General features: G+C 47.2%; 2 protein-coding genes across 3 annotated transcripts; one reads left to right on the top strand and one right to left on the bottom strand.

The window, feature by feature from the left end:
* Window positions 1-3959: 3959 nt before the first annotated feature.
* On the bottom strand, window positions 3960-13389 carry LOC146355940 (uncharacterized). Of its 2 annotated transcripts, XM_084830774.1 has the most exons (7): window positions 12857-13389; window positions 11699-11865; window positions 10819-11324; window positions 10503-10623; window positions 10251-10321; window positions 9793-9919; window positions 3960-7231 (listed from the first exon to the last, which is right to left on the bottom strand). In XM_084830774.1, the coding sequence occupies exons 3-7, from the start codon at window positions 11221-11223 to the stop codon at window positions 5775-5777; spliced, it is 2181 nt and encodes a 726-aa protein (XP_084686900.1). In that variant the 5' UTR covers window positions 11224-11324; window positions 11699-11865; window positions 12857-13389; the 3' UTR covers window positions 3960-5774. The 2 variants fall into 2 exon arrangements, with proteins under 2 accessions (XP_084686900.1, XP_084686901.1); XM_084830775.1 differs by lacking the exon at window positions 11699-11865 and having other exon boundaries at window positions 12857-13362.
* Window positions 12940-21150, top strand: LOC146355939 (uncharacterized). The gene is made up of 2 exons (XM_084831136.1): window positions 12940-13215; window positions 18513-21150. Exon 2 carries the CDS (start codon window positions 18722-18724, stop codon window positions 19139-19141), a length of 420 nt encoding a protein of 139 aa, XP_084687262.1. The 5' UTR covers window positions 12940-13215; window positions 18513-18721; the 3' UTR covers window positions 19142-21150.
* Window positions 21151-21920: the final 770 nt, after the last annotated feature.

Genomic DNA, 21920 nt, shown 5'->3' with positions numbered 1-21920 from the left:
GCCGGGGAAGGCGGGGCAGGAAGCGCCTTTGGCCGAAGGAGGCGCGTTTCCGGGGCACGCGGCCTCTCCCCTCCTCTCTGGGAATCCCCCGCTTCAGCTCCTTTAACCCTTGCGGGGCCACGCAGCGGGATCCTCTCCGCAGCTCCCCAAGCAGACCCGGGGGACCCCCCCCCCCCGCCGCATAGGTGCAGGGTTTATATTTTCTTTTAAAGGGAACTGCCAATAACGTTTTAATTCCTTGGAAGAATTGGATAAAAATGTCAGGATTCATTGCCCCATCAGAGGAGTTCCTGTCTGCCAAATTTCAGAATGCTAGCCACAAGGGGGTTTGTGCAAGGGTAGCCTTGACATTGTGAGGTCTCCAAAAGAGGACATACTTACCTCCCTATGTTCCTTGTGGACCATTGTTTTGAAAATTACAGACAGCCTACAGTTGTCCATAAATAAGAAACCAGCAAAGTAATAAAAATTAGCAGACCCTGGTAGACTGGATTATTATTATTATTAATAATAATTACATTTCTATGCTGCCAAAGCTCTCTGAGCAGTTTACAAAGATTAAATATACAATCGAACACCACATGGCCGCTGCAGGGCAGGCCTTCAACTGTGCCTTGAAAACCTGCGCGTTCTGTGCTGCCTTTCCCTGATCAGCGTTTTGCTTTTTTAACACTGACTTCTGAGGACTGTGCCCTAAAAGGGAGCCTAAAAAAAAAATTATATCTACCTCACCATTATTGAATTTGGAATGTGACAGTATAATTAGACAAGAAAACGGGGAGTCTTACGGGGAGAGGCCACGATCCAGCAGTGCCCACTCCTCCTCCGTGAAGCACACAGCAACCTCCTTAAAAGCCACCAGAGCCTGGAGGAAAAAAGAAAATGTTTCCATCTCAAGGATCGCTTAAAGTGAGGCGGCTGGGCATTATCGTGCGGGATTGAAACTTGCTTGCTGTGAAAACCAGTTGCTGGCGGGAAAACAACAAGAAACAGCTATGGCCCTCCTGTCCTGCTCGTGGGCTTCCCAAGAGGCATCTGGTTGGCCCCTCTGAGAAACAGGATGATGGACTACATGGGCCTTTGGTCCCATCCAGCAGGGCTCTCCGTTGGATCTTAGCTTTGCCAGAAGGAGAGAGATGTATTGGAAACTGAAGGAGAGATATAGACACTTCTGCCCTAAGCCATATCGGTCTTCAGAGATTCCAGTTTCCTGGATGTCATTTGGAGCTGCGCTATGTGGGGTCTATGCAGGGCTGTATCTTAAAGAGTTCATTGTGCAAAGCGTCTGCACTCAGGATCCTGAAAACTGCCCAAGGCATGGTGACCTCCGTGACTCCATAATGGAACCCTTTGGATTGCCAGATAACCCAGATTAAGATTCTAAACTTTAACATCTACTGGACTAGGGCGATCTGGCATTGCTTTAATGCTGCATCTTGGCCTGTGTAGGGAAACCATCTAGACTAAGCTTAGATCAGGAGGGCACGATCCTTTTGGCCCCAAGGACCAAATCCAGTTGCGGGGGGGCTCCTGGGGGGCACACGCAGCACACACAGCACACACAGACTTGAGTGGGGACACACAGGCCCACATTGGGTGGGACGCACCAACACACGGATGGCGCGGGAGACACAGCACGCTATGCTGGGACCCGGACACACCCCTGCTCTGGGGTCGCTCGGGAAAGAAGGCTGCAGACCGGCGGAGGGACCCCCCAGCTAGCCCCAGCGCCAACAGGGGCACCCCTGGCGGATCTCCGGGGGCTCTGAGCGCGGGCCGGGAAGTGCTGCTGTGGGGGCAGCTATAGAAAGGGCTTGAGGGGGGGGCATTTCTCTGGAGGACACGGCCCCTCCCCCCTCCCTTCCGCTCTAGGGATCCCCTTCGCCCCCCTAACCCCGAGGCGGCCACACAGCGGGATCCTGGCTCTGCCTCTCCCCACGCAGGACTGCGCAATCCTCCCCTGCGGCGCTTCCCAGGGACCCCCGCATGTTATGGCCCTGCAGAAGGAGGGGCGCTGCTGTGGAGCCCGCTTCTCCTCGGGACTCTCGGGCTGGGTCGGGGGCTCCCGCCGCTTCTTGCGAGGCGCCTGGACTCACGCCAATGTGTCCCTAGGGCATTCGGAACAACAGGCCGCTTGCCAGGCGAGGGCCGGGGGTCTGTAAGCCCGGAAATAACCCAGTGCAGTTGTTGGAAACTCTCCACCCTCACATGGCTCCAGCAGTTGAAACTGGCGGTTATAGATCATTAGGTAAAGCAGCTTTTCTCACAGAACATCCTCTCCTACATTATTTCCTGGAAATCAGGCAAGGATAACAAACATGTATAACATGTATAAACTACCCTTCATCCTTCCTTGGATTTCCAAGTGGCGTACAATCAACTGTGTCCCATTACAAATATAACAGTAAAAATCACGAATAAAGTCCATAAGGGCACTATCCTATGCATGTTTAGACAAAACCAACCCTCCAAATCCTAAAATGGCTGCCTTGGGGATGCTGGGATTTGGAGGACATGTTTCTGTCTAAACATGCATAGGATTGCAACCTACATCAACTAAAAAATAAAAGTATGGATGCATAAGAATAGTTTGATCTAGTACCAAGAAGATTACAATGTAGGCACCAGGGGAGCCTCTTTAAAGGAGGGCATTGGAGAACTGGGGTGACATGGCTGAGAAAAACCTTTCATCTGGTTTTAATTAGGGTACCTCTGATAAAGGATGACTGTGGATAATTTTTTTCTGTTTTGTAAGACATGGAGACAGAAAACTGGAACGGAAGGCTGATGCCTTCACTGATGTGCCCAGTGACGATATTGTGCAATGGTACACACTGTGCTTGCATACAACTTACCCTCCATACAGCCACACTTTAGTCCGGATGGGGAGGATGGAGTGCCTGAGACAAGCAAAGATGCCTCACATTGTCCTTGTCCTGTATTGCCTTTTGAAACATCTGAGCCTCACTGTGAGCTTCTCTACGCGAGGCATTCATTGTGCACTCATAGTTCCCTACTCACAGTTGTTTCCTGGTTCGTTCCTCAACAGCGTGACCCTCCCATTTCACTTCTGTTGCCAGTAATGAGAAATATTAAAGTGGTTTGTAAAAAGAAAAACACCTCTTAGAAATATTTTTAAGAGCTACCAAGAAATCGTATCTCTTGGCAATGTGAGAGTGGGAAACATCTTGATTTAGAGTAGGAATGGGTTGCCTAGCTTACCGTGCCTTTGAAGGCCACTGCCTTTATACCCCCGAAAGCTGCTCGCTGGGACCTCCATAGAATTTGAGGTGAGACAATGCAACTCACAAACTTTAGTCCACACACTCTTTCTGTTGTGAAGTGATGCTGGCAGGAAGGAATTTGACGCAAAACCTCGGGTGCGGGAAGAGGGTGCTTCATCCTTCCACCTATCACTGTTTAGTGTAAGAGAAATCTCTCTCTGCCCAGGAATTCTGTAAGATGGAACTCTGGGATTAAGCTGGCCCTACATCACCAGGTAACCACTCCCACTCGATTCTCCCCATGGACAAGTGTCATTGGGAATGCAGGTTTTTACTGAGAAAGTCTTCCACGGTCTTATTCTCAGACTTAAAAAATAATTCACTAGATCAACCAGAGAGCGATCATTATCCCATTGAACTAGTTATCCAGCTGGAAACTAACTCAAATCAAATTAGAAGCATATATCTGTTGAGATGGCTGCTTCTGGTAAGAGACGACTTAAATGGTCCGAGACCCTGAGCACAGAGATCACAGATTTGCTACATGGTCCTGTCTTGCAAGAGCTAAGAAACAGAATCTTGGCAGGTAATGTGGAGATCATGGAGGGTTACCCCCAAATCTTAGACCAATTGAAACCCCATTTAGGGCACTCAGGCCATTCACAGACCCCCAGGATGCATAATGTAAATTGGTACGATGGGGAACGCCGGGCTATGAAAAAAGAATTATCTAGGCTCATTCGTAGTGCTAGAAAGACTACAGCAGAGGATCAAATTCGGATCCTGATTGAGAAACAATCATTACAGAAGTCCTTGTTGGAAAGGATGCATTAATGAGAGAAAGGTGGTGGAATTTGGGTTTGGCCGTGAGGCAAACGCATGACAGTACTTTTTGGAAGATGGTCCGTCCAGGTTTACACACTTCCAAGCTTCATCTAGAAGCTCGAATCCCTGCCTATAAACGGCAGCCGGATTTTCAGTCTCTTCCAAGGCCACACACCTGTTGGGGAGGATTCATTGGCTGAGGACCTTTCTGATGGATGCCTGCCTCTGCACAGGAGATCTGCCGTCTGCTTAAATGGCAGTTGTGGGGCCGTATCTGCAGGTACGTTCTTTTATCAAGGGGGAGCAGCGTGGCGGATTATTTTCTGATTTCCCTGATCTTATTCTCTGGCTTGAAAAAAATGCATCAAAGATTGACCAGAGAGCAAAAAAAACGAGCTCCCAGGAAGAACTGAAAGCTATGATCACTGCACTCCTCGTAATACGACAGAAATATCAACACAATACTAAATCTGCTCTAGAAAAATCCTGGTCTCAAGAGAGGATTTGGGGAAAGCCAGGGAAAGCACCCGTCCTCAATCAGCCAAAATAAAATGCATCCATAGTTTTTACCCAAGTTTGACAAAAATGTACGATCTGTCTTTGGAAAATTGGAGCAAAAGGGATACCTGGGTCAATCGTAAGCTCTTTTTAACTAGCTGTACCTGTCCTAATATTTATTATACCGATTTGAAATGTGGCACAATTATACACTTCACGAAGTACACCTCCTTTAAAAAAACACTTTTTATTCTATTTTTAATCTTTAAAAATGTAATGAACAATAACAACCCAGTCATTATCTACAGTTTCCAACAATACATTCTTTTTAAGAGGACACAGCAATAATAAGGGAAAAAAGGGGGGGGGAGAAAAAAATGGGGGGAAGGAAAAAATAAAAGAAAGAGAGAGGGAAAAGAAAAAAAAAGACAAGGGGGAGGAAAGCAAAAGGGGAAAAGAAAAAATATAAAAAAGTTACTTCAAGGATAAAATTTAGATTGGATTACACACAGACTTCAAGTATCATTCTATTTAAAAAACTATGCCTATATCATCGCCATTATTACACTTCAGTAGAGCATAGGTAATCAACCTTAAATTTCAGTATCATGTCATAACACAGAAGGAAGCATACAATTCATTTCCACTAAGCATATATTGCCCTTCAATACATGAAGTACACCTCCGATGATGAGGTTCACGTTATTAGCTCAAGAGGTATCCTGTTTAGAATCATTACAATTTTGAGGCTTATCCTCAAAAGAGCAACCCCTACCCTCTTTAACGAAGCAGTGTCTTAGGCTTGCTAATTCTACATATTTATTCAGTATTGGGATATGTATTTTTCTTCTTCTTATCCCTCTTACAAATTTACATAAAATATTTGTTAAAGAAATGTGAAATGCATGTAACTGAGAAAAACCATCCCGCCTGGTATTCTGGGAATATTTATGGTCTCCACATCATTATTTTCAGTGTGTGCTGTTATAAGAGAAAAGACTCTTTATTGAAGTTTCTTGGTTGTCTTAGTTTCAGCATATTAATGGACTCCTTGGCTGGCATTCCTTTATGCAGTGTATCTCCTATGTGGGTCCTTCATGTGAAATATGGCTTGATTGTAAATGAATCTCATTCAGTCCTCCAAGCATTCCTACGGTCTTTCCCCTGTGTGATTTCTCTGATGAGAACAACGATCAGATTAAATTCATGCCCACATTCCAAGCAGTTTTACAGATTCTCCAGAGTGGTTTCTTTGACGAGAACTGAGAGTTTGCTTCTCACTGAAGCTCTTACAACACTCCAAATATTTCTATTGTTTCTCACTGTGTGAGATCTTTGATGAGAAGTGAGCTGTGTCTTCTGCCTGAAGCTCTTTCCACACTCCAAACAATCATACGGTTTCTCCCCTGTATGAGTTCTTTGATGACGAGTGAGAGTTGTCTTCTCACTGAAGCTCTTTCCACACTCAAAGCATTTATATGGTTTCTCTCCTGTGTGAATTCTTTGATGACAACTGAGGGTTCCTGTATGATGGAAGCATTTTCCACACTCCAAACACTGATACGGTCTCTCCCCTGTGTGAGTTCTTTGATGATGAGTGAGATGCGTCTTCTGCCTGAAGCTCTTTCCACACTCCAAACAATGATATGGTTTCTCCTTTGTATGAGTTCTTTTATGTTGAGTGAGAGTTCCCTTCTTGCTGAAGCTCCTTCCACACACCAAGCATTTATATGGCTTCTCCCCTGTGTGAGTTCTTTCATGACAAGTGAGAGTTACCTTCTCGCTGAAGCTCTTTCCACACTCCAAACAATCATATGGTTTCTCCCCTGTGTGAGTTCTTTGATGACGAGTGAGAGTTATCTTCTCGCTGAAGCTCTTTCCACACTCCAAACAATCATACGGTTTCTCCCCTGTGTGAGTTCTTTGATGACGAGTGAGATGTGCTTTCTTACTGAAGCTCTTTCCACACTCCAAACAATCATACGGTTTCTCCCCTGTGTGAGTTCTTTGATGACGAGTGAGAGTTATCTTCACGCTGAAGCTTTTTCCACATTCCAAGCATTTATATGGCTTCTCCCCTGTGTGAGATCGTTGATGACGAGTGAGATTTGTCTTCTGACTGAAGTTCTTTCCACACTCCAAACAATGATGTGGTTTCTCCCCTGTGTGAGTTCTTTGATGAGAAGTGAGAACTGTTTTGTGACTGAAATTCTTTCCACACTCCAAGCATTTATATGGCTTCTCCCCTGTATGCGTTCTTTGATGATAAGTAAGATGTGCCTTCCGACTGAAGCTCTTCCCACACTCCAAACAATCATACGGTTTCTCTCCTGTGTGAGTTTTTTGATGATCAGTAAGATGTGACTTCTGACTGAAACTCTTCCCACATTCCAGGCACTCATAGGTTTTCTTCACAGTGTGAATTTTGCAAGGAGCTTGAACGTTTGAGGCAGAATTAAAAGTTTTCCTGTGCATATAGAACCTATTATTTTCCAGTCTTTCATGTATTATTTCTTGGATTGTGTTATGATAGTAGCCATTGACCTGAGAAACAAAGGAATTCTTCCTCATATTGCAATTTATTTCAGTTTTCCTTCTCTGCTTTGTGCTATTTTTACATTTTTCTCGTTTTGGTGACATCACACATGCTTCTCTCTTATTCTCCCTGTCCCACCTGTCACCTCCTGCAATGAAACCATGAAATTGCTAAAAGTTAGAAACGGAACTTCAAATCATAGAGCACCCCCAATTAATGATTTCGATAAAGGGAATAACGGAAAATACTTCATTGGGATGCACTTCTTACCATAGAAATAACTATCTCAGGTACTCAACTATGAATTTCTGAGCCTTTCAGGAAAGAAGCGATCCTGAATCACTGCAGGCTTAGCACCTCCTTTACTGGGGCACCCATCCCAAATCACCCCATTACATTTGAGATGGTTCTGGCAAGCAGTTGTCCAAACTGCATCATTTTCAGCCCAGAATCACTCTTGCCACCACCCAGGAATCTTCTTATATCCTTTTCTGGCTTTGTATGATCAGACCTGGGTCCACACTACTGAACCCTCCTTGGTCTCCTGACCTGTCCACTTGCTTTTCAGGGCATGGCAAACCCCAGAGTTCTGTTGCTTTCAGGCAGAGAGAAGCAGGTATTTTATTTATTTATTTATTTCTATACCGCCCAATAGCCGAAGCTCTCTGGGCGGTTCACAAAAACTAAAACCAAACAACACACAATAAAACAATTTAAAATATATAGAACATTAAAACCACAATATAACAATACAACCACAATAAAACCTAGCAGCAGTACAGGAGTTTAAAATACAGATTTAAAACAGCAAAGATAAAAATTTAGAAAGCTAAAATGCCTGGGAAAATAAAAAGGTCTTCACCTGGCGCCGAAAGGAGTACAATGTAGGCGCCAGGCGAACCTCACTAGGGAGCTCATTCCAGAGCCGGGGTGCCACAACAGAAAAAGCCCTCCTCCTAGTAGCCACCCGCCTCACTTCCTTTGGCAGGGGCTCACGGAGAAGGGCTGCTGCTGATGATCTTAAGGTCCGGGCAGGCACATATGGGAGGAGGCGATCCTTCAGGTAACCTGGCCCCAAGCCGTTAAGGGCTTTGAATGTTAACACCAGCACTTTGAATCGGGCCCGGAAATGGACCGGCAGCCAGTGCAGCTGGAAAAGTACTGGCGTAATATGAGCTCGCAGGCCAGTCCCTGTTAACAATCTTGCTGCCCTATTTTGGACCAGCTGAAGTTTCTGGACCGTTTTCAAAGGCAGCCCCACGTATAACGCATTGCAGTAATCCAGACGAGAAGTTATCAGAGCATGGATAACTGTAGCTAGGCTATCTCTGTCCAGATAAGGGCGTAGTTGGTATACCAGCCTAAGCTGATAAAAAGTGCTCCGTGCCACTGAGTTCACCTGTGCCTCAAGTGACAGTTCTGGATCCAAGTATCTTGCCCATCCCTCCACCCCAGCTATTATGGGTTTCTATGTGTGAAGTGAGACTGTCGATTGAGGGGGAGACTAAGAGAGAAAGAGCCAGGGTTGGGTTCTGTAAACTAACTTCAGTTTGGGTGCTGGCTGCTGGGAGTCTACGTTGGGTCAGTTCTTTGTTTGTATTTTTTATGCTCTTCAGAGCAAACTAAACCCCAGAGCTCTGTTGCTCTCAGAGGGAATCAGCTCTCTTTCGCATCCCTCCACCTCAGATAAAGAAGATGTGAGCTGGGTACCCATATTTGTACTGATGTTTCAGGAGTATTAGCTCCTCCGTGGATTGATGTTGAAGGGCCTGGCAGGATTATGAATGATTTCGTACATAAAAATAGACAAGTCCTCGTAGACTGAGAGAAGTGATTTGGAGGTGCTGAAACATGCAGCTGAACTGCTCAGAGCCCCTGCTGCCTTAAACTGGTGTTTCTTATTTGTTGGTTTAAATATGACTCCATGTACCTTATTTTCTTTCTGAACTCTGCCTTTCCTAAGAGGCAGCCTTAAAATGCTGACCAACATCACAAGCCTGTGGGTAAGAAGGTAGAACGAGGGAGGCAGTAGCAGGCAAAGGGGACATCAGGGCCTGCTCCAGCTGGACTGCCGCTCCTTTGGGAGAGAAGGGCGGGGAGCATGGCCATCCCACCCACCCTGCTGAGAGTCTACTTAATTCCCCCTCCCTTCCTCGTGTGTCAAGTCTTTTTCAGATTGTACCCTGAGGGCAGGGACTGTCTTTTTTGCTCATGGATTGTCAGCCGCTGCAGGAGGCTTTTTTGGCTGAGGAGCAGAATAAAAATGCTACAAATAAACAGAATAGAAAATATATGAATAATATAGGATATGAGCCCAAAATTGGTAATATTATCTCCCTCAACATTATTGCCTTTTGAACCGGATACACTCATGATCAGGAAAATAGGGAGCCTTACCAATATTGGCCACGATCCCATGGTGCTCCGGCATGCTTTGCTTGTGCAGGGCCCCCGTGGCTTCTTTTCCCTGCCCATGCTGCATGAGCAACAGCCATTTGCATAATTACCCGCAGCGCTGTAAAGGTTACCATCTTCCCCAAACACAGCACGGCGCACAGCGGGGGTGACTTCTTACCCACCCCAACACCCCTACTACAAGGCATGGCTTCTTTGACCGCCGTGATCGTCCAAACCCGGTTAGTATCTTCCTCATCATGATTGCACTTGGAAATCCAGACTATCCTAAAGGAGGAAAAGAAGGAGCTTTACCCAGAGAGGCCACGATCCCACGGTTCTCCTCCATGGTTTGCCAGTGCAGCGCTCTCTGGTGAGGATCCAGCAGTGCCCACTCCTCCTCAGTGAAGCACACAGCAACCTCCTCAAAAGTCACCAGAGCCTGGAGGAAAAAAGAAAATGTTTCCTTCTCAAGGATAGCATAAAGTGAGGTGGCTGGGCATTATCCTGCAAGACTGAAACTTGCTTGCTGTGAAAACCAGGAACTGTCCTGCTTGTGGGTTCCCAAGAGGTGTATGGTCAAGCACTAATAGAAACAGGAGATGATGGAGTAGATGGGCCCTTGGTCTGGTCCAGCAGTGCTCATCTCACGACCGTGGCTTTGTCAGAAGGGAATGTAAGGAGAGAGCTACATTCAGGCCCTGGGAGGGGAGCAGGGGATGCAGGCACCCAGGCTGCTCCCTGCCTGTCTCCCCAGGGATCCTTCCCCCTACCTGATCCAGTTCCACTCCATCACAATGGAAAAGAGATGGCCGAGTACCCACTGCTGGCGTCATTCCAGCCCCTGCGCGAGAGAAAAAGAATGAGAAGCAAGGAGCAGACGGTGTCTCAAAGATTGGGATTACAGTCCTAAACTCCCTTGGAACACAGTAGGAATGGAGTCCTAGTCAAATAGATAGGATTGCACTACAAGTAATGCATTGGAAGACCAGTTGAAATACAGCCACCCCCAAATTAATCCTCACCCTGCAAGGTGACATGTTCGGCACCATCCTGCCTGATCCCTCTTTGTGGGGGGCTCTGCCTGGTGTCTGATGGAGCCTTTTCAGCTGCAGGCAAATCAGGTCCCACTTCTGCACACAGACTCTGTAGGTGAAAGAGCAACGAAGATGCAAGAAGTGGAACGAGGAGAAGGATTAGAAAAGGAATGAGAGGCAGAAATGTCGTAGGGTGGTATGGGACATCTCTCCTTGGTAAATTTCCAGAAGGGGCTGGGCAATTAGTAGAGAGGTTTAGGATACCTCCCTCACAATCCTGTCCCTTTGGAAGAAATGCTCTCACCTGTTGCTCTTCCGGCTTCCTGTCCTCTGCCTGGCTCAGGAGGAAGCCTTCTGCCAGGGCCACCGCCTGGGAACTGGTCTCTGCCCTGCATTCTCTCACCCAGCTCGCCATCTCCCCGGGCAGGATGGCCAGGAACTGCTCCAGGATCACCAGGTCCAGCATTTGGATTTTCGTGTGTCGCTCTGGCTTCAGCCACCAACGGGAAAGTTCGTGGAGTTGGTTGCAAACCTCTCGGGGCCCCTTGGTCGCCTCATAGCAGAACTGCCTGAAACGCACATCTGAGCTCACCATGTCCTCGCCAATAACCTGCTGGGCCTTTCTTTCCTGGAATGCTCCGATGCTCCCAGTCTTCGTGGCATCAGGGTCCCTAGGTGCTTCGGTGCCAGCTGAGTCTGTCTCAACCATCTGTCATCCGTGTTCCAGAAAACCTCCAAAGGGGCCAAAGGATCTCTTCCCTCTTCGGTATCGGGGCAAAGATTGCAACAGGAGGCAGTGCAACTAAGGCTCTGTAAAGGCAGGACATGGTTCTCAACCGTATTGATAAACTGAAAGCAAATAAGTCACCGGGCCCAAATGGGATCCATCTGAGAGTTCTCAAATAACTCAAATATGAAAATGCTGATCTTCTAACCAAAATATGGAACACGTCCCCAGGATCAGCCTCTATACCAGAGGACTGGAAGATGGCCTATGTAACACCAATTTTCAAAAAGAGATACCGGGGGAATCCCGGAAATTACAGGCCAGTTAGCTTAACGTCTGTTCCGGGTAAATTGGTTGAAGGCATTCTAAACATAAAATTAGTAAGCATATAGAAGGGCAAGCCCTGCTGAAAAAGCATCAACACGGCCTCTGCAAAGGTAAGTCCTGTCTTACTAACCTTTTAGAGTTCTTTGAGAGTGTCAATTAGCAAGTAGACTGGGGTGATCTGGCAGACATTGTTTACTTGGACTTCCAAAAGGCTTTTGACAAAGTCCCTCACCAAAGAGTCCTGAGCAAACTTAGCAGTCATGGAATAAGAGGACAGGTCCTCTTACGGATCTGTAACTGGTTAAAGAACAGAAAGCAGAGAGTACGCATAAATGGTAAATTCTCCCAATGGAAGGATGTAAAGAGTGGGGTCTCAAAGGGATCTGTATTAGGACCAATGCTTTTCAAGCTGTTCATAAATGATCTGGAATTAGGAGTGAGCAGTGAAGTGACCAAGTTTGCAGATGACAACAAATTATTTAGGGTGGTTAAAGCAAAAAGGGATTGTGAAGAGCGTCAAAAGGATCTCTCCAAACTGGGAGAATCGGCATCTACATGGCAAATACGGTTCAAGGTAAGCAAGTATCAAGTGACACACGTTGGAACAAAAAATTCCAACTTCAAGTATAGCCTGATGGGATCTGAGCTAGTGGTGACTGACCAAGAAAGAGATCTTGGGGTTGTGGTGGACAGCTCAATGAAGATGTCAACCCAGTGTGTGGCCGCTGTAAAAAAGGCAAACTCCATGTTAGGCATAATTAGAAAAGGAATTGAGAATGAAACTGCCAATATCATATTGCCCCTATACACATCCATGCTACGACCACACTTGGAATACTTTCTACAGTTCTGGTCACCACACGTAAAAAAAGGTACTGTAGAGCTGGAAAAAGTGCAGGAAAGGGCATCTAAGGGCGCAATCCTATGGGGATAGGCAGCCGCCTCCGAACTTGGGGGCGACCACCTATCCAATGCAGGGCAGGAGAGCACGGAGGGGGTCGTCCCTTCAGCCGCCCTGCATTTGAGGCTAGACAGCTGATTTCAGCTATCTAGCTGCAGGAAGGTAGAGTTAACTACGAATCTGCTTCCCTCTCGGGGCTCCCCAAATCAGCTGCCCCTGATCAGCTGCGGGGTCAGCCGCAGGGGTGAGCGCATCCAGCCTCCCCCCGCCCCGAGCGCAGACCCGCCCCGACACGCTGGGGTTGAAGTAGGGCATCCCCGCCCCACCTCCCCCCGCCCTCCCCGCCCCCAGTTGCCCCTCCCCGGCTGCACAAGGCGGGGGGCTCACCTGCCCCCAGCCAGGAGGCGCCGAAGCCGCACCGGGGGACGCGCCAAGCGAGACCCCCTCTGCCGGGGGAAGGCGGGGCAGGAAGCGCCTTTGGCCGAAGGAGGCGCGTTTCCGGGGCACGCGGCCTCTCCCCTCCTCTCTAGGAATCCCCGCTTCAGCGCCTTTAACCCTTGCGGGGCCACGCAGCGGGATCCTCTCGGCAGCGCTCTCTCCCCGCTCCGGGCCTCCCCCCTCGCCGGACGACTCCGCTCGGCCTCCGCGCGCTGTTCGTGGCGCGAAACGTCGCTCTCGCTGGCGGGCCGCCTCGCCCTCGCCCGGGGGTCGCGGCGCTGCCTTAGACTGGGCAGCTGCCCACGGAGGTGCGAGAGAAGCTGCCCTTTCCAGCCCTCGCGGAGGCCCAGCGGCGCCTCTCCGCTCCCGCTCGCAGTGCTGGCCGTGGGGCTGAGACGTGCAGCCGCACAGGGTTGTGCGTTGCCCGCAGAGCAGAGCCCAGCGGCGGGCTACAAGCTGGCCGGGCCGCCCCGCCCCGCCCCACCCCGAAATTGCCATGCCCAACCGCGCAATGGCGTTGGCCTAAGGGGCCATTTCAGGGGCGAAGGGGGCATAGAAAGAAGTGCGGGTTTCGGCCGTGGGTGGGAAGACACTGTCTGGACACCGGGTCTACCCGCTGAGAAACCGCAGAGGAGTAGACCTGGCATACAACCGTCCCAGAGGCTCCAGCTGCCTATCTTGGTAGACCTGGTGCCCAGGCCGTCTTGCTGCTCAGTGCCCAGGCCGTCTTGCTGCTCAGTCATCACCAGGGGCGTCAATAAGAGACAGCCCAGAGCTGTCCTAATTGCTTTTTTTTTTACATTTTCCAGTTGACTTGTACTGAAAAATAAAACTGGCATATCTCTTTTAGTTTGTATGATAAATACATGAAACTTGGAGGCTTGGTAGCCCCCGTGGAGCTGATGGAACCTGCCAAATTTCAGGCAGTTAGGTCCAGTGACTTTTGTGCTTGTTGTTGTTCAGTCATTAAGTCGTCTCTGACTCTTCGTGACCCCATGGACCATAGCACGCCAGGCCTTCCTGTCCTCCGTTCTCTCCCGGAGTGTGCTCAAGTCCATATTCATTGCACCGGTGATGCTATCTAGCCTCATCCTCTGCTGTCCCCTTCTCCTTTTGCCTTCAATCCTTCCCAGCATCAGGGTCTTTTCCAGTGACTTTTCTCTTCGCATTTGGTGGCCAAAATATTTGAGCTTCAGCTTCAGAATCTGTCCTTCCAATGAGCACTCAGGGTTGGTAATTAAATTCGCTCATGCTTGTCCATTTTAGTTTGCTGATTCCCAAGATGTCGATGTTCAGTCTTGCCATCTCATGTTTGACCACCTCCAGCTTACCTTGATTCATTGATCTTACATTCCAGGTTCCTAAACAATATTGTTCTTTACAGCATCAGATTTTCTTTTCACCACCAGACACATCCACAGCTGAGTGTCCTTTTGGCTTTGGCCCAGCCACTTCACTCTTTCCGGCGCTACTTGGAAATTCCTCTGCTCTTCCCCATTAGTATATTGAACACCTTCCGACCTGAGGGGCTCATCTTCTGGCGTCATCTCTTTTAGCCTTGTGATACGTTCCATGGGGTTTTCTTGGCAAGAATACTGGAGTGGGTTGCCATTTCCTTCTCCAGTGGACCACATTTTGTCAGAACTCTCCGCCATACCCTGTCCGTCTTGGGTGGCCCTGCACAGCATAGCTTATGGCTTCACTGAGTTACGCAAGCCCCTTCGCCACAACAAGGCAGTGATCCATGAAGGGGGACTTTTGTGCTTGTCGCAGGTAAAGTTTGCTATTTTCAAGAAAATGCATCAAAGCAAAGAGCTATATTTTACTTGTGCTTCCACATATCATGGAATTTGGGGACCTGGAAGCCCATATAGAGATGACTGAGGCTGCCAAAGTTCAGGCAGTTAGGTCCAGTGGCTTTTGTGCTAGCCACAGGTGAAATTTGCTTTTTCAAAGAAAATCTGTCAAAGTAAAGAGCTATATTTTTTTTCTACTTTCACATAAATTCATGGCATTTAGGGACCTAGCAGGCCCTGTGGAGCTGACTGAACCTACCAAATTTCAGACAGTTAGGTCAGGTGGCTTTTGTGCTAGCCATGCGTAAAGTTTCCTTTTCTCAAAGTCTAAAACAAAAAGTAAAAACTGTCAAGTCACCCAGGGGATTAGAGATCCTAATCAGAAGGTGTTTAAGGTGACCATTAGGGGATCACTATCCCTAATCTTTTGTGTAGGGGGGTTTTGAGGTGCAAAAAACTTCTCTCCCCCTACTTTTCTTTTCTGCACTTACATGCCCACTGTTGGGAGCTTGAAGGCAATGAAATTTTGAAGAGGGAGAAGGAAGGGAATAAAAAGAGCTCCATGTGAAATACTAGTATTTCACATAGCATCAGATTTTACTGCCCTGAACTGGAACCTTTGGCTACTGCAGATGTTTAGTAGCTTTAGTACAGCAAAGGAGCCAATCAGCCTCCACAAACTTCTTTCTCCCCCTCCACTTTAATTTCTCCTAAACAGCTGTAGGACTCAATCCCAAAGGGAGGGTTAGAACTATGTTGCATTATGATCGAGGAACTGCTAGGGCTTTTAAATAGGTTTTTAAAAAGCTAGAAAAAGCCCTCAGCCACCTCACCTCATAAAGCTTATTTCAGTACGTGCAATCCTTGCAAACCCTGCACAGCCTCCTAAATTCCTCTGAAGTACTACCTCTCAGAAAGGAGCCACTTGGCTTAGTGGAATTCTCTCTGCCCCTCACCCCTGCGCACATTTCCAATCACCACTCTTCTTCTTCCCTCCCCGATCCTGTTCTTTCTTTCTCTTCTTTATTCCACCCAGAACATATCTTGGGGAATTCTTAAAGAGAATTCTCTTCAGTGGGCAAGAGAAGTTCTGAACTGTATTTGACTTTATACAAACAGACAAGAGGGTTGTTTTTTCTCCTCACTCAAGCAAGTCTTGTAGAAAAGTGGGTTCACATGGTTGCAGAGAAACAAAACTGGGGCTGTTTTGTTTGTCAGTTGCCATTACCCAGCAACAGAAAGGCTGTAGCTCTGCACATACTCAGAGGCAATCTCTATTTAAGAACATAAGAAGAGCCGTGCTGCATCAGACCAAGGTCCATCTAGTCCAGCATTCTGTTCACACAGTGGCCAACCAGATGCCCATTGGAAACCCACAAGCAGGACATGAGTGCAATAGCACCTTCCCACACATGTTCCCCTGCTGCTAACATTGGTGAAATGTAAATAAATTCTAGTCATTGTAAATTAGAATGCATGTATATCCTTCTGAAACTTTGCTGGTTTCTTACTTGGGGACAACTGTAGGCTGCCTATAACTTTCGGAACAATGGTCCACAAGGAACATAGGGAGATAAGTATGTCCTCACTTGGAGACCTCACAATGTCAAGGCCACCCTTGCACAAACCCCCTTGTGGCTAGGATTCTGAAATTTGGCAGATATGGTCTCCTCTGATGGGGCAATGAATCCTGAAATTTGTATCCAATTCTTCCAGGAATTAAAACATTATTGGCAGTTCCCTTTAAAAGAAAATCAAAATATAAACCCTGCACCTATTTTTCTGACATTGGGCAGGTGTGATCCCCTTCTTTGTTGTTCAGTCGTTCAGTCGTGTCCGACTCTTCGTGACCCCATGGACCATAGCACGCCAGGCCTTCCTGTCCTGCGCTCTCTCCCGGAGCGTGCTCAAGTTCATATTCATTGCATCAGTGATGCTATCTAGCCATCTCATCCTCTGCCGTCCCCTTCTCCTTTGGCCTTCAGTCTTTCCCAGCATCAGGGTCTTTTCCAGGGAGTTTTCTCTTCGCATTAGGTGGCCAAAATATTGGAGCTTCAGCTTCAGTATCTGTCCTTCCAATGAGCAGTCAGGGTTGATTTCCTTTAGGATGGACTGATTTGACCTCCTTGCAGTCCAGGGGACTTGTAAGAGTCTTCTCCAACACCACAGTTCGAAAGCATCGATTCTTCGGCGCTCAGCCTTCCTTATAGTCCAGCTCTCACAGCCATACATTACTACTGGGAAAACCATAGCTTTGATTAGACGGACCTTTGTCGGCAAGGTGATGTCTCTGCTTCTTACTATGCTGTCTAGGTTTGCCATAGCTTTCCTCCCAAGGAGCAAGCGTCTTTTAATTTCATGGCTACAGTCACCGTCTGCGGTGATCTTGGAGCCCAAGAAAGTAAAATCTGTCACTGCTTCCATTTCTTCCCCTTCTATATGCCAGGAAGTGATAGGGCCAGATGCCATGATCTTAGTTTTTTTAATGTTGAGTTTCAAACCAGCTTTTGCACTCTCCTCTTTCACCCTCAACAAGAGGCTCTTTAGATCCTCTTCGCTTTCTGCCATTAGGGGGGCTACTATGCCTGAAATTATGATCCAGATCTGACCAGGAGAAAAAAGTGATTTTCTTTTCACCACCAGACACATGTACAGCTGAGTGTCCTTTCGGCTTTGGCCCAGCCGCTTCACTCTTTCTGGCGCTACTTGGAAATTCCCTCTGCTCTTTCCCAGTAATATATTGGACATCTTCCGACCTGAGGGGCTCATCTTCCGGCGACATCTCTTTTAGCCTTGTGATATGTTCCATGGGGTTTTCTTGGCAAGAATACTGGAGTGGGTTGCCATTTCCTTCTCCAGTGGACCACATTTTGTCAGAACTCTCCGCCTTGACATGTCCGTCCTGGGTGGCCCTGCATGGCATAGCTTATGGCTTCACTGAGTTACGCAAGCCCCTTTGCCACAACAAGGCAGTGATCAGATAAGGAAGATGTGAGCTGGGTACCCATATTGTGTATTAATACTCATGAGACATCAATACAAAATATGGGTACCCAGCTCACATCTTCCTTATCTGAGGTGGAGGGATGCGAAAGAGAGCTGATTCCCTCTGTCTGAGAGCAACAGAGCTCTGGGGTTTACTTTGCTCTGAAGAGCATAAAAAATACAAACACAGAACTGACCCACCATACAGTCCTAGCAGCCAGCACCCAAACTGAAGTTAGTAGAGAACCCAACCCCGGCTCTTTCTCCCTTAGTCTCCCTCTCAGTTGACAGTCTCCCTTCACACATAGAAACCCATAATAGCTGGGGTGGAGGGATGGGCAAGCAACAGAACTCTGGGGTTTGCCACGCCCTGAAAAGCAAGTGGACTCCTCCCGATAGTGGACAGGCCAGGAGACCAAGGAGGGTTCAGTAGTGCGGACTCAGGTCTGATCATACAAAGCCTGAAAGGGGATATAAGAAGATTCCTGGTTGGTGACAAGAGCAGTTCGAGGCTGAAAACAATGAGGTTCAGATAACTGCTTGCCAGAGCCATCTCAAATGTAACGGGTTGATTTGGGATGGGTGCCCAGTAAAGGAGGTGCAGTGATTCAGGAGTGATTAAGCCTGCAGTGATTCAGGACTGCTTCTTTCCTGAAAGGCTCAGAAATTCGTAGTTGAGTAACTGAGCTAGTTATTTCTACGGTAAGAAGTGCATCCCATCGAAATCTTTTCCGTTCTTCCCTTTATCGAAATCATTAATTGGAGGTGCTCTATGATTTGAAGTTCCGTTGCTAACTTTTAGCAATTTCATGGTTTCATTGCAGGAGGTTGCACGTGGGACAGGGAGAATAAGAGAGAAGCATGTGTGATGTCACCAAAACGAGAAAAAAGTAAAAATAGCAAACAGCAGAGAAGGAAAACTGAAATAAATTGCAATATGAGAAAGCATTCCTTTGCTTCTCAGGTCAATGGCTACCACCTTAACACAATCCAAGAAATAATACATGAATGACTGGAAAAGAACAGGCTCTATATGCACAGGAAAACTTTTAATTCTGACTCAAACATTAAAGCTCCTTGCAAAATTCACACTGTGAAGAAAACCTATGAATGCCTGGAATGTGGGAAGAGCTTCAGTCAGAAGGCACATCTTACTGATCATCAATTAATGCCTACAGGGAAGAAGCCATATAAATGCTTGGAGTGTGGAAAGAACTTCAGTCTGAAGACAAATCTCACTCGGCATCAACGATCTCACACAGGCGAGAAACCGTATGATTGTTTGGAGTGTGGAAAATGCTTCCATCTTACAGGAACCCTCACTTGTCATCAAAGAATTCATGCAGGAGAAAAGCCATATAAAAGTTTTGAGTGTGGAAAGAGCTTCAGGCAGAAGACACAGCTCACTTCTCATCAAAGATCTCACACAGGGAGAAACAATAGAAATATTTAGAGTGTTGTAAGAGCTTCAGTGAGCAGCAAACTCTCAGTTCTCATCAAAGAAACCACTCGGGAAAATCTGTAAAACTGCTTGGAATGTGGGCATGAATTTAAAGTTCTGCACTCAATATTCCAACAAATTTGGAACACTCAACAGTGGCCACAAGACTGGAAAAGGTCAATTTATATTCCAGTTCCAAAGAAGGGCAACGCCAAAGAGTGTTCAAACTACTGTACAATTGCGCTCATTTCACATGCCAGCAAGGTTATGCTCAAAGTCCTACAAGCTAGGCTTCAGCAGTATGCGAACCGAGAACTGCCGGAAGTACAAGCTGGGTTTCGAAGAGGCAGAGGAACTAGAGATCAAATCGCCAACATTCGCTGGATCATGGAGAAAGCAAGAGAATTCCAGAAAAACGTCTATTTCTGCTTCATTGACTACGCTAAAGCCTTTGATTATGTGGATCACAACAAACTCTGGCAAATTCTTAAAGAGATGGGAATACCAGACCACCTTACCTGTCTCCTGAGAAACCTGTACAAGGGTCAAGAAGCAACAGTAAGAACCAGACATGGAACAACCGATTGGTTCAAAATTGGGAAAGGAGTACGACAAGGCTGCATATTGTCGCCCTGCTTATTTAACTTATATGCAGAGTACATCATGAGAAATGCTGGGTTGGATGAATCACAGGTCAGAATTAAAATTGCCGGCAGAATTATCAACAACCTCAGATACGCAGACAATACCACCCTAATGGCAGAAAGCGAAGAGGATCTAAAGAGCCTCTTGTTGAGGGTGAAAGTAGAGAGTGCAAAAGCTGGTTTGAAACTCAACATTAAAAAAATGAAGATCATGGCATCTGGCCCCATCACTTCCTGGCATATAGAAGGGGAAGAAATGGAAGCAGTGACAGATTTGACTTTCTTGGGCTCCAAGATCACTGGAGACGGTGACTGTAGCCATGAAATGGAAAGACGCTTGCTCCTTGGGAGGAAAGCTATGGCAAAGCTAGACAGCATAGGAAGAAGCAGAGACATCACCTTGCCGACAAAGGTTCGTATAATCAAAGCTATGGTTTTTGCAATAGCAACGTATGGCTGTGAGAGCTGGACTATAAGGAAGGCTGAGCGCCGAAGAATCGATGCTTTCGAACTGTGGCGTTGGAGAAGACTCTTACAAGTCCCCTGGACTGCAAGGAGGTCAAATCAGTCCATCCTAAAGGAAATCAACCCTGAGTGCTCATTGGAAGGACAGATACTGAAGCTGAAGCTCCAATATTTTGGCCACCTAATGCGAAGAGAAAAGTCACTGGAAAAGTCACTGATGCTGGGAAAGATTGAAGGCAAAAGGAGAAGGGGACAGCAGAGAATGAGATGGCTAGATAGCATCACCGATGCAATGAACATGAATTTGAGCACACTCCGGGAGAGAGCAGTGGAGAGGAAGGCCTGGCATGTTATGGTCCATGGGGTCACGAAGAGTCGGACATGACTTAACGTCTGAACAACAACTCATGACTATTGGCTCCTCTGTGGATTGCTGTTTAAAGGCTTGGCAGGATTATGAATGATTTCGTACATAAAAAGAGACAAGTTCTGGTAGACTGAGAGAAGTGATTTGGAGGTGCTGAAGCATGCAGAGCCCTGGCACACCAGGTCTTCAACTATGCCTGGAAAATGTGTCTGTTCTGGACTGCCTGTCCCTAATGCATGTTGTGATGCTGCTATTTTCTGAGACTGAGCTGACTTAATATGTTTTGTGAACATTCTGTGACATGATTTCTTTTAGCTGCTGCCTTAAACTGGTGTTAATTATTTGTTGATTTAAATATTTTTATTTATTTATTTATTTATTTATTAAATTTATTAATCGCCCATCTGACTGGTCACCCAGCCACTCTGGGCGATGTACAACCCACCATAAAACAATTTAAAACAATAAAATTTTACCATAAACATTTTTTTAAAATACCCTAACCCACCCCAAATGCCTGCCTGAACAACCACGTTTTTAATGCACGACGGAAGCTCATTAAAGAGGGGGCATGACGGAGTTCCCTAGGGAGGGAGTTCCACAGAGTGGGGGCCACCACAGAAAAGGCCCTCTCCCTCGTCCCCACCAGTCTAGCTGTCCTGGCTGATGGGACAGAGAGAAGGTCATCCGAGGCTGATCTTGTTAAGCAGCCTGTCTGGTGTTGCTGGAGGCGCTCCTTAAGATAGGCTGGGCCGGAACCATATAGGGTTTTAAAGGTCAAAACCAACACCTTGAATTTGGCCCGGAAAACAACTGGTAACCAGTGCAACTCCTTCAGCACTGGAGTGATGTGATCTCGCCGGCGGCTGCCTTTAATCAGGCGAGCTGCCGCATTCTGTACCAGCTGCAGCTTCCGAACCGTCTTCAAGGGTAACCCCACATAGAGCGCATTACAGTAGTCTAAACGAGAGGAGACCAGGGCATGTACTACCGATGGGAGCAGATGGTCGGGAAGGAAGGGGCGCAGCCACCGTATCAGATGGAGTTGATACAGCGCTGTCCGGCTCACAGCTGACACCTGAGCCTCCATGGACAGCTGGGAGTCCAAAATGACCCCCAGGCTGCGGACCTGGTCTTTCAAGGGTAGCCATACCCCATTCAACACCAGGTCAACATCCCCCAGCCTCCTCTTGTCTCCCACCAAAAGTACCTCGGTCTTGTCAGGGTTCAGCTTCAGCTTATTCCTCCCCATCCAGCCACTCACCGTCTCCAGACATTTGGACAGGGATTCTACGGCCAACCTTGGTGAAGATTT

The sequence above is a fragment of the Heloderma suspectum genome, chromosome 2 (genome assembly GCF_057233095.1).
Source record: "Heloderma suspectum isolate Gila_16-S chromosome 2, 16-S_ref, whole genome shotgun sequence".
NCBI lineage: Eukaryota > Metazoa > Chordata > Lepidosauria > Squamata > Helodermatidae > Heloderma > Heloderma suspectum.
This window is presented reverse-complemented; position numbering and strand designations above follow the sequence as displayed.

Coding starts and splice junctions, on each gene's coding strand:
- LOC146355940 (XM_084830774.1), bottom strand. CDS start 11,223: ATGGTTGAGACAGACTCAGCTGGCACCGAAGCACCTAGGGACCCTGAT. Junction 10,624..10,818: donor GGAAGCCGGAAGAGCAACAG/GTGAGAGCATTT, acceptor TTTCACCTACAG/AGTCTGTGTGCAGAAGTGGG. Junction 7,232..9,792: donor TGGGATCGTGGCCTCTCTGG/GTAAAGCTCCTT, acceptor GTTTCATTGCAG/GAGGTGACAGGTGGGACAGG.
- LOC146355939 (XM_084831136.1), top strand. CDS start 18,722: ATGCACAGGAAAACTTTTAATTCTGACTCAAACATTAAAGCTCCTTGC.